The sequence below is a fragment of the Notolepis coatsorum genome, assembly GCF_963971535.1.
Source record: "Notolepis coatsorum genome assembly, chromosome: 1".
NCBI classification, from domain to species: domain Eukaryota; kingdom Metazoa; phylum Chordata; class Actinopteri; order Aulopiformes; family Paralepididae; genus Notolepis; species Notolepis coatsorum.
In genome coordinates this window covers 64,097,245-64,110,052 of record NC_140165.1, presented here as the reverse complement: position 1 = coordinate 64,110,052, position 12,808 = coordinate 64,097,245, and the positions used below count along the sequence as shown (strand labels likewise).

At 44.5% G+C, this 12,808-nt stretch overlaps 1 protein-coding gene across 1 annotated transcript in view; it reads right to left on the bottom strand.

Annotated features, from left to right (window-relative positions):
- The window catches only part of LOC311235828 (uncharacterized protein), a gene marked incomplete at its 5' end in the record, with an annotated part of 55,793 nt that overhangs the window by 30,905 nt on the left and 12,080 nt on the right, over window positions 1-12,808 (bottom strand). The window contains one exon of the mRNA XM_084323334.1: window positions 189-339. Within this exon, the coding sequence (XP_084179460.1) occupies window positions 189-339 (151 nt within the window). The remainder of the gene's footprint in view (window positions 1-188; window positions 340-12,808) is intronic.

The following is a 12,808-nucleotide window of genomic DNA, read 5'->3' as shown; positions in this document are numbered from 1 at the left end:
CGTGGAGCAAGACCGAAAACAAATAAACCAAACGAGAGAGAGAGAGCTAATGACTGGCTGTGCTTACTAGCTAACACCAACCACCAGGACGATAAGCAGCAGCTGTGGACGCTGCTAACAACACAGTAAGAGGAGAACTCTCCTCAAAAACTCTCTACATGCAGCTAACAACACAGTTCAGTCTCTACCTGACGAGCCTCCATCAGCAGGAGGACGGGGCTCAGACGTCGGTCCCACTAGTAGAGACATGAGCAGCACAGAGAAGCAGCAGCCATATGGCAGCAGCAGCAGCAAGACCACACTCACTGCAGGAAGCACGATACTGCTGGGAACGTGGCGCTGCAGCCCCGGAGAGCAGCGTGTTTTTGCGACAGCACCACCTACCGTATTGGATGACAATCAGAGCGTTTGAGTACCTTGAATGTGAATTTGAAGTTTTATTTGTTTAACGTTAAAAACCATTCCGAGGTGCGTAGAAGTTCAACGACCAAGGCAAACGTTTGCAAACTATTTCAAACGTTAGCTTTGTGTTCGCCGCAAACCTTTGTTCAAGTTTTGTTTTATTTGTCACATATAAAGTATGAATGAATGAATGAAAACTTTATTTAACAGATTGCAGAATGGGTACAATACAGTACGGCTCAATACATACAATTGTTAAGGGGATGCAGACCTGAGAAAGACGTTTGTCTTGTTTCCATCAGGGTCCCCCATTTTCATTTCATATAGACATTTATGACATACACAACATACATGACATTTATGGCATAGGGACATATAGGTATTTAGTACTGATACATTTGTGACATAAGCGGTATTCAAATATACAGTACTGTTACCCCTAGATCCTGACAGAGTATATACATATGATGGGGAGGGGACTGTACATTAGGAGGGGGTGGGTGGGTGGGAGGGAAATATACATACGGCGGGGAGGGAATATATACATGCGGTGGGGAGGAGACTGTCTATTAGGAGGTGGTGGGGGTTTTGGGCATTTACGGTGGCCAGTTTCGAATTGCAGCCTCCCGTAGGTGCTCTTTAAGAGCGGTTTTGAATGTGGGCAGGGATTCACATTCCTTTACAGCTTTGGGTAGGGCGTTCCACATTGTTGTGGCATAATTGCGAAACGTGTTTAGTCCCTTGTTTGAGCCGAATCTGGGTTTAACATGATTTGTTGAGCTTCCTCTGGTGTAGTGGTTGTGGTATTCACTGACCTTTGGGAAGTATTTTGACATGTACATGGGCACCCCGGTCGTATAGTGTATCTTGAAGACCAGGCCCATTGCAAGTTGCTGTACTCTGTCGTCTACTCTAAGCCATCCTAGGTTGTCAAAGTGGGCAGGGGTGAGGTGGGTTCTGGGGTTCAGGTCAAGTAGTAGTCTGACCAGTTTGTTTTGTGATGTTTGTAATTTTGTTTTAAGCGCCTTTGAGGTGCTTTGGTACCATGAGGTGCACGCATAGTCATAGTACCCTTGAATGAGTGCTCCTGCCAGAGTCTTCAGGGTATTCTTGTTTACCAGAGAGGAGATCCGGTACAAGAATCTAGTTCGTTGGTTGACTTTTTTTATTACATTGGATGCCATTTTGTCACAGGAAAGATTTGCCTCTAGGATGGAACCCAGGTAGGTAATTTCGTCTTTCCTTGTGACAATATTGTCACCCACTGTAACTGAGAATCCGTCGGTCTTGCTGAGTTTGTTATTTGAACCGAAGAGAATGGACTCTGTTTTGCCCATGTGTAATGATAGTTTGTTATCAGCGAGCCATATGCAGATTTTGCCTAGTTCCGTGCTGAGGGTTTTTTCAACCTGCAATTTGTTCTTGTCAGAGACCAGCAGGGCTGAGTCGTCTGCAAACAGGAACAAGTTGCAGTCACAGGCTGACGACATGTCATTTGCATAGATTAGGAAGAGTAGCGGTCCTAGTATGCTTCCTTGTGGAACACCACAGCTCACTGTGAGGGGGGGGGATAGCGTACCGTTTACCTCTACCATCTGTTCTCTCCCCTCCAGGTAGGATTGCATCCAGCTCACTGATAAGCTATCAAAACCAATTGCCTTTAGCTTGTCCATTAGAATGGAGTGATTGACAGTGTCGAAGGCCTTTTGTAGGTCCAGCATGACCATGCCGCAGTATTTGCCCGCGTCCACCTCTTGTTTGATGTGGTCGTTCAGATAGAGGAGGCATGTGTCAGTGGAGTGGGACGTTCTGAAGCCAGATTGGAATTCGTAGATTAGATTTTTTTCCGCCAGGTACTTTTCGACCTGTTCGTAGACTATTTTCTCCATGACTTTCGAGATGGAGGTAAGAATAGAAACAGGGCGGTAGTTGCCTGGGTCTAATTTGCTGCCCTTTTTGTGCAGAGGGGTCACTCTTGCAATTTTGAAGTCCTTGGGGACGTGCCCCTGTTTTATAGAGAGGTTTATTATGTGTGTGATGACTGGGGTGATGGCGGCTGCTGCGTCTCTGAGGAATTTGGAGGGGATGTTGTCATGGCCAGTGGCCTTGTTAGGTTGGAGGGCGCTAAATCTTTTGAGTACCTTACAGTGAAATGCTGATTGATTGATTGATTGAGTGAAAACTTTATTAACAGATTGCAGAATGGGTACAATACAGTACGGCTGAATACACACAATTGTTAAGGGGATGCAGACCAGAGAAAGACTTTCGTCTTGTTTACATCAGGGTCCCCCATTTTCAATTCATCTTAATAATATAATAATAATAATAATAATAATAATAATAATAATAATAATAATAATAATAATAATAATAATAATAATAATAATAATAATAATAATAATAATAATAATAATAATAATAATAAATTAAATTTATAACGCACCCTACATTCCTGAGAGTCTCAGAGTTAAAAAGAATAGAATACAAATGGATATATAAAAAAGAAGAACACATAGCAGAACTACATATGAATAAGACATAAAAAGTTATAAAAGGCCTTTCTAAAAAGGTAATATATATATGACATACATGACATACAGATAGACAGTAGGCTACTGCATCTATACATTTATGACATACCAGATTTACAGATACAGTACTGTTTGTGATACAAAAAGAGTCTAAAAAAAAGAGAGTACATTTGATGTAGAAACTGTACATTGGAGGAGGTTTGCAGTCTGCTGCGGTCGTGTGCGGTGTTATTCCCAAACCAGGAGAGGATGTTACCAGTCAGGATGCTCTCTAGAATGCTTGGTTCTGTATGAGCCCTCCCGCCCACCCACCCCTCCTAATGTACAGTTTCCTCCCCCTCGTATGTATATATATTCTGTTAGGATCTCTGTTTAACAGTACTGTATATTTGCATATTTTGTATGTCACAAATGTAACAGTACTGTATACCTACCTGTATGTCATGTATGTCATAAATGTCATGATATATATCTGTATATCTGTATGTTGTGTATGTCATAAATGTCATTATGAATTGAAAAATGGGGCACCCTGATGTAAACAAGACGAAAGTCTTTCTCTGGTCTGCATCCCCTTAACAATTGTGTGTATTGAGCCATACTGTATAATAATGCAGGACCTGTTGCAGAGGTCTTTATTCGGCATGCAACGACACTCAATGTTTTTAGCGGTACACACAGCGGTTAGTTTAGCACTCACACCGGAACACACACGCATGCATTGTCTCTTTAGGATCGCCGATGCGATTCGTCTCTGCGATTAACCCATCCCGTCGTCCTTCCCCCCCAAGGGCAGCCGGGAGCAGACAGGTGTCAACGTGAGCCGCGCCAGGGGACCAATCCAAGTGCTCCTGTCCGTCTTCGTCAAGGACGCCACAGTGTTAGCGATCTGTTGTTGTGCATGTTTTTCCATTGGGTTTATCTTATCGAGGGGAAACCCTTGCGAGCACGGGGAGAACATGCAAACTCCACACAGAAAGGCCTGGGAGATACCCCACCTGGGTACCTGGCATCATGGAAACCTGGTCCCCAAGCGGGAATCGAACCCTGGACCTTCTTGCTGTGAGGCGACAGTGTTAACCACTACACCACCGTGCCGCCTATTGTACCCATTCTGCAATCTGTTAATAAAGTTTTCAATAAATCAATCAATCAGCCCCCTGAGAATGTGCTTCAGTAAAAAAGTAAAAAATAATAAAGTCCAAACACTATACAAAGTATACAATATACAAATTAAAGTACAACCTATAAGTAGTACAAAATTCAAGCTATGAAGTACAAAATGCAAAATGCAAAATGCAAAAAAAAAAAAAAAAGTAGGGATATATTATCATGTCATTATAGATCTGGGTTGAGATATCATTTGATCATTTTACAGCTTGACTTGTTCAGTGTGACCAGCTAGTGTAATGTGTGTGTGTCTCTTTAAGAGACTCCAAGTTACCAAAGTTATCTCCCCAGCCAGCCAAAGCAAGGTTATTATTACTTCCCGTAACTGGGAACCATTTTTATTTACTTTCATCATCATATCTGTTCTAATGTTACGTCTTGCAAGTGTGTATAAACTGTTCTGTATAAATGTTCTGCCCAGACCTCCTGGTCACTTCCCTTTGATCGCCGGGGTTAAATTCATAATTTACCATCCCTCGCCAGCCCTATTTAACATGGAGAAGTTCCCCTTCTTTGCAGGGCTATAACTTTTTAAATTGTATTGCTAAATTGACATTACCATGGCCCATTCAAAGTCCTATATCTATTGTTCAGGGTGTAGCAACGTTATACTTTTTCATTCACATATTCATACTAAAATACGGTCTAAAGTATAAGTATGTTTTTATCGTTTTCTGCAGCTTTCGCCAGAACGTGATTTATAGCCCTAAATGCATTATATTGATGATTGTATACAGTTTGATAGCAATCGGCGCGGGATAAAAAATTTCAAATGGACGTACTTCTAGAAGTTACTACGTATGATCTGATGATGACCGGATGGGCGGGGGGTCGTTTATAATTCCGTGGGCAACGTTATATCATTCATCTAGTGTGGGTGATATGATCATTGGAGCAGTTAGTATAGAAGACATTACAAAATAACGCTGAAACTCACCGTAGCTTCCTCTCGCCGTTGGGAGATGAGCGTGGAACAGAATTTTTTCTATTATGGGATATAGAAATACCCGATCCATTTCCAGGTTGTATAATAGTATATACGTCCAAATCATGTTGTTTATCGAGTTATTGGCAACGGATCGATATCCATTGTGTCGAGCTCGAGTCCCGGGACCTATAGCGAGTGATCGGACCAAATTGAAATGAGCACCAGCTTCCACTTCCCTGTTTCTTCCCTGGGCGATCTGCCGATCGGCCACCAGATGGCGCTCTTGAACCGTTAGAGAGTTGACAGGGGCTCACCAGTATATATAATGTCTCCGGGGGAGAAATATGATTTCGATCACAGATTTTTGAAATATTGATATCAAAGACGCTGTCCAGCGTTATCGGCAGAATAAGCATGGCGGGGAATGACGTGTTTCAGCGTCAACGGCGATTAAAGGGTTAATGGCCAGATGCTAGTGTGTGAACATGATGTATCTGTCTGTAAACTGTCCTTTCATTGTGGCCACGGTGAAATAAACTTTTCTATTATTAATAATGACTCAGAATGATTTATAAAACGGCTCATCGTTTTGTCCTTTAATATTTCCCATTACAGGATGTAGTGCAAATCTTTTTGTAATAAATAGATAAAAAATATGGTGTAGTGTTAAAAAGTGTTTAAAGTGTCTAAAGTGAATGTTAAAAGTGAGTGTTTATTTAAAGTGAGTGTGTGCATGTGGATGTGTGTGCAATGAATGTAGATGGATGGGTTAGTGTTGCATAGATTCATTGAGCATCATGGTGGCCTGGGGATATAAGCTCCTTTTGAGTCTCTCTGTACTGGCCATGAGACTCTGGTAGCGCTTGCCTGACCGCAGCAGTGCAAAGAGGCAGTTGTTTGGGTGGCTAGAGTCTTTGACTATTCTCTTTGCCTTGGCCCTGTAATGCCTTGTGTAAATGTCCTGGAGGCGTGTATATTTTCCCTAACAGAGTTGCACTTCCGTGTTCGGTTTGCGCGATCTGATTGGCCACTGACGTTTTTCTCAGCACCAATCACGTTACTCCTAACAAACTGGTTAAGCTTGGCGACTCTTTCGAAGTCGCTCTCTTTCGAAGTTGGTTAAGGTTAGGGTTAAGGTTAGGGTTAGGGTTAGTTGGTTAAGGTTAGGGTTAAGGTTAGGGTTAGTTGGTTAAGGTTAGGGTTAGGGTAACAGCCTGCTGGCGCGATTGTTAGGAGTAACGCGATTGGCGCTGAAAAAAACGTCAGTGGCCAATCAGATCGCGCAAACTGAACGCGGAAGTGCAACTCCGTTAGGGAAAATATACATGCGTCCTGGAGAGTGGGAAGCCCACCTCCAATTGTGTGTTTGGCTGATCAAGCCACTCTCTGCACTCTCTGCACTGGCTGCGGTCGTGTGCGGTGTTATTCCCAAACCAGGAGGGGATGTTACCAGTCAGGATGCTCTCTATATAGAATACTAGAAGTTATATAAGATCTTCTGACTCACTTTGAACTTCCTTAGGCACCTAAGGAAGTATAGGCGTTGCCATGCCTTCTTCACTACACTGTCTATGTGTGTGGTCCATGTCAAGTCCTCGGATATGTGGACTCCGAGGTACTTGAAACTGTTCACTCTCTCGACCGATGCCTCATAGATACTGAGGGGGCTGTAGTCCTTTGCCCTTGACCTCCTAAAATCCACAATCAGTTAATTGGTTTTGCTGACGTTCAGGGAGAGGCTGTTCTCCTGGCACCACAGTGCCAGGTTCTCCACCTCTCCTAGGTAGTGTGGAATAACCGTATCTCCCCCCTCCCCCACAGCCTACTGTCTGTTGTGTATTGACGTACCACGCTGTTACGTGGTTACGTCATAGGAGCTGACGCGGGGCGTTCACTCCAGAGTTTGCAGACTGAGAGTAAGTCGCGTGCGGGAGCACGAGAACGGACGATGCAAATAAAAGACTATTGTTTAAATACTGAGTCGTTCTTAAATGAAGAGATACTAAATATCTAACAATGGCGACGAGGATAAACTCCGAAGAGTAGAGTTATCACGGTGTTGAGAAGAGAACATGGACAACGTGCCGAAGTTTGAATGCTACAACGAGCCTGCTACACTGGGACCGAGGTGGACCAGGTGGCTAATGGCATTTGAGCTGTACGCTAACGGAAAAGGGATGATTCTGTCTGTTGGTGTGGACGCCACAGTGAGACAGAGAAGAAGGGCTATGCTCTTACATCATGCAGGTACAGACGTACAAGATATATTCGCTACATTGCCGGTGTTGGCGATTATCCGCTCCACAAATCAAAGCACCAAAGCAAATAGATATTCCATGCCGTATAGGGCTCAGCAGTCGTCGGGGTAGGTAATCCAATGTGCAGGTCCACTCGTCCTCGCCTAGAACTCCTCGGATGAAAGCACCACGCGTGGTCCGCCCAACCTGGTTAAGACTCTAGATAACGCGAGGAAACGATGGGGGTGCTGCTCACTTTAGAACTCTAACCGAACGATGCACCATACATAATAGACTATTATTACTTAATAGAAATACGGTGCCAAACTCTGGCAATTCAGCTATTAATTCGCACGAGGTCTCACTGCTATTCTAAGGCCAAACCGGCCGTACTACACCGCACGCGGTATCGTGGGGTGAGGCTTCACGTCTTGTTACTTAGTTGGGTAGAAGGGTAAAGGACTAAGAGGAATTCTACATTTCTTGCGCCATATTTATATGCACGGTGGACAAGTAGTGCCGCTCTGCTTTCGGTAGCCGTATTCCTGCGCGGAGCTGAGGCTAGTAAGGGCATGTCTCGTCGGTACCTTTGAACTTGAACGCCAGGGGCTTGTCCCTGGCGCCTGGTCCTTTTGTCCAATAAGAGAATGAACTATTATGGGCTGTAGTAGAATAAAGGGATATTCCGTGTATATGTACAAGGAATATACAAGGGATATCAAACGATATACAAATACTATTAAATATATATCCATAAATAAATATATATATTCGGTTTAATCTGATCCTTCACAACAGCCGCCCCCTAATTAGTCCCACCTAATTAGCTGAGCAGAGACAGATTAACCGCACTGTCCACTACTCAATGTCCGCTGTAAGGGTCAGTCAACTCACAAAGTCATAGGGTCATGGTCGTCATCAATAGTATCAGGGAGCCTTGGCAGTTCTATTAGCCTCGCCACGGGTCGGGTGTAAGTCCGTCCTTGGACGAGCACTTCAGCTGCTCGGACCTTTCCATTGGCACCGGTGATCACTTTGCTTACGCGGCCAGCCGGCCACATAGCTCTGGGTAGTGACTGGTCGATGATCATGACGACTGTTCCTTCTGTCAAATTGTCTCTCTCTTTTACCCACTTCTGGCGGGTCTGTAGAGACGGTAGGTAGTGGAGTAGGAAGCTGTTCCAAAACTTGTCAGCCAGTACTTGACTGTACCTCCACATTCTTCGGCCGTTCGCTTCTTCGGGCCTGTACATTGTCTGTGGTAGCGCGGGGTCCAGCCGCCCCATCAAGAGGGTGTTGGGGGTGACTGGGTCGACATCTGCTACATCACTTGAGACGTAACCGAGGGGCTTTGAGTTCAATACTCCCTCGATCTCCGTGAGGACTGTCATTAGGACTTCTTCCGCCACAGTCTGGGCCCCAAGCACGGCGTACAGGGCTGTCTTTATGGAACGTACTTCTCGTTCCCAGGTTCCACCGAAGTGAGGTGCGTTCGGGGGATTAAACTGAAAGTCAATCTGGGATGGAGCGAGGTGGGTCTTAAGTTCTGGGCCCATAGCTTGGAAGCTCTCTCTCAGCTCTCTTTCTCCGCCTTTGAAGTTTGTCCCGTGATCAGACAACAATGTAGACGGTTTTCCTTTCCGTGATGTGAATCTTCGGAAGGCCATAAGGAATGAGTCTGTGCTCATGGTTGGAAGGAGTTCTGTAAAGTGTCACAGCCAACTAAGTGACACTGGGTATGACATCCTGATCTTATATATGATTATGGGGAATGTCTGTAGATTCTTCCTGGACAATGGAATAGAAACACGTTATGTGTAAACACATGTTAAAGTGCCACAAGTCAACGAGTGACACTTTGTATAATATTCTTATGTTTATTATATATGATTGGACTATGTATATGACCTGTATACTCTTTATACACTTATAAAACTATGTTACAGTTAATGTGCAGTCGGAGTGAAGAGCAGGATTGAGCTGAGAGCAAGTTGGCACAGTTTAAACCTGTCCTGTCTGCATAGAATAAAACCAATGATTGGTACAGGTGTATTGTATATTTATATATATATATATATACAATATATACAATGCAATATACAATAGTATATTGATGTATTACAGGTATGTAGTATGCAGTACAGGTATATTGTGTATTGTAGGAACACAGGCCAGTTATTCCCTCTCAATAATGACTACAGCCCAGAGGAATGTACGGGGGCCTCTTCCTGGAGCTCTCCGGCCGGCAGACGCATTAAACTGGTTAACCCTTTGTGGGGTCTGAGTGAGATGGGGAGTGAAGGGACTTTCCACAGCAGAGAACAAAGGGAGTCTGTTCCAGCGAAAAATGTTACAATTACTTTCGAGTTACGGCCTAGTGGAGTAAAATGGGAGGAGAGCCAGTCCCCACGAGCCGTGCATTGACTGGCTGGTGAAATGACATCACGGTGACAGCGCTGTATTTGGACCAATAAGCAGAAGAGACCCTGGGGCCCTTTATAAGGGCCAACTGGCGAGATCACAGGCAGATTTTTACACTGAGCTGGAGAGATAGGAAGAGGCACAAGCCGTGCCAGATCAGACTTTTTTGAGAGATGAGAAGAATGGTGCTCGACACTGGGCACAAGCCGTGCATGATGAGATGTTTTGTTCTGTGCTTATTTTAAACTGAATTGGGTGCTTTCCACTTCAGTATCTTTTTGTAACTAGCTTTTTCTAATTAAAATTACCTCTTTATAAATATGATTTGTATCCTTTCTTCTGACCAGACGACCGGGTAAGCATGAAATGTGTTTTGCATTGTAACTTCACCCCATGCATTTTTTGATTAATGATGTAAAATAGAATAAGTGGCTTTATCCCTGCATTAAGGACTAAAGGTGGATTCTGTATAATGGGATTATCAAGTAAAGCCATATAGTGATAATGCGTGTACTTAGGAGACATATGATTATGGATTAATGTAAAATAGAATAAGTGGCTTTATCCCTGCATTAAGGACTAAAGGTGGATTCTGTATAATGGGATTATCAAGTAAATCCATACAGTGATAATACGTGTACATAGGATAGGGAAAATGGACCTCATCTAAGTAAAGAGAGTCCTTCCCAGTGCAAATAGAATAAAAATATACCCCGCAACTCCATTTAATCAACTGTATTACTGGAGGGGACGGGGGGTTCCTGTGTGTGAGCCGAGGTCTGCTGAGTTTAAGCCCTGAACGTTTCGCGGGACGCTGCTTGAAGCTGGGATTCGGACTAAAGAGTTATGGGATAATCAATCTGACCTCGGTTTACGACCGGTGCTCAACATGGCGTCCCTGGCGATGTGCATTTATACTAACCAAAATAGGTGCTAAAACGGCCGAAGAAGACAGGACTACTGTCAAAATCCTCTGGAGTAAAATTAAATTACAGATTTGGCAAAATCAAAAAAGTAGGAGGTTCTACTTAAAGAAAGGATCACGCTTAAAGTATATTTTTGTGATTGCGGTAAAAAGGTTTACTCATGACTAAAAAGTTACGTAATGTTTTCTTACAGTCAAAAAAAAAAGTAGAAAGTTCTACTCGAAGAAAGAGTCGCATTTAGAGTATATATTTGTGATTACGGTAAAAAGGTTTACTCATGACTAAAAAGTTACGTAATGTTTTCTTACAGTCAAAAAAAGTAGGAGGTTCTACTTAAAGAAAGGATCACGCTTAAAGTATATTTTTGTGATTGCGGTAAAAAGGTTTACTCATGACTAAAAAGTTACGTAATGTTTTCTTACAGTCAAAAAAAAAAGTAGAAAGTTCTACTCGAAGAAAGAGTCGCATTTAGAGTATATATTTGTGATTACTGTGAAAATTCTGCTGGGTGAAGTTGCAATGCAAAAATCACTTTCATGCTTTGTTCACAGAAAAGCGAGGGCTTCCTGGCCCAGAGACACTTTGTAAGGAGCGGAGTGTGGATGTGAAGCGAGTCAAAACGACCGTTCACAGAAAAGCGAGGGCTTCCTAGCCCAGAGACACTGTTTGTAAGCGGAGTGTGGATGTGAAGCGAGTCAAAACGACCGTTCACAGAAAAGCGAGGGCTTCCTAGCCCAGAGACACTTTGTAAGGAGCGGAGTGTGGATGTGAAGCGAGTCAAAACGACCGTTCACAGAAAAGCGAGGGCTTCCTAGCCCAGAGACACTTTGTAAGGAGCGGAGTGTGGATGTGAAGCGAGTCAAAACGACCGTTCACAGAAAAGCGAGGGCTTCCTAGCCCAGAGACACTTTGTAAGGAGCGGAGTGTGGATGTGAAGCAAGTCAAAACGACCGTTCACAGAAAAGCGAGGGCTTCCTGGCCCAGAGACACTTTGTAAGGAGCGGAGTGTGGATGTGAAGCGAGTCAAAACGACCGTTCACAGAAAAGCGAGGGCTTCCTAGCCCAGAGACACTGTTTGTAAGCGGAGTGTGGATGTGAAGCGAGTCAAAACGACCGTTCACAGAAAAGCGAGGGCTTCCTAGCCCAGAGACACTGTTTGTAAGCGGAGTGTGGATGTGAAGCGAGTCAAAACGACCGTTCACAGAAAAGCGAGGGTTCCCTAGCCCAGAGACCCTGTTTGTAAGGAGAGACTGGATGTGAAGCACAGTCAAAAAGACCGTTCACAGAACTGGATGGCTACCTAGCCCGAGGCTACGTGACACGAAGCCAGACGGAAGCTAACTAGCTCACCATCGGCTAACAAGCCAGTGCTAACACCCATGAGCTGGCCCTAGCCAGACGAGAGCCAACTAGCTCACCACAGGCTAACAAAGCCAGGAGCTAACAGCAGGCGAAGTAGCCAGAGCTAGCGACCAATGCTAGCTCAGGAGGAGCTGGCACAACCAAAGCTAGCACAAGAGAAGCTAGTTCGCATCTTGAGACATCTCAAAAGACTGGAGATCCCCGAAAGGGCCTCAATGGCGCAACGGATGGAAAGAGGAGTAAGCACCCCCGGTCAAGATCCAGGGGATAACATGGTGGAAAGACTGATCCCACAGGTGCGAGACGGGAGCATGTCTCTCAGTGTTGCAGCCGAATCAGTCATGAATGGAACACCCATGCAGGGATCATGCTTTCTGCTTGAAAAGCTATTCGGAGGAGTCCCAGGGGGTAACCTACTGGCAGCCCGATGCGCAGCATGGTCACAAGACCAGCTACGTATCGAGTGTAGGCTGTATGACCAAGTCATAATGCTATCTGACAAAAGGGGGGCCTCCCAGGAGCCTCCCCCGAAAACAACCAAGGAGAGAACAAGGAAGAAGAATTACATATACCTACCTCCAGACGAGTGGGCCGCATTAACCCCAGAACAGCAAGCAGAAAGGAAGGCAACAAGGGAGGAATTCAAATCCCGGAAGAAGAATTACCTATACCTACCTCCAGACGAGTAGGCCGCACTAACCCCCGAGCAGCAAGCAGAGATAGGGGCAACAAAGGGAGAAATTACCTTCTGGGGCCCTGACACATGACACTCAAGCTAGTGCAACCTGCACTTGACGGGAGAAACATGGGGGAGAAACTAACCCCAGA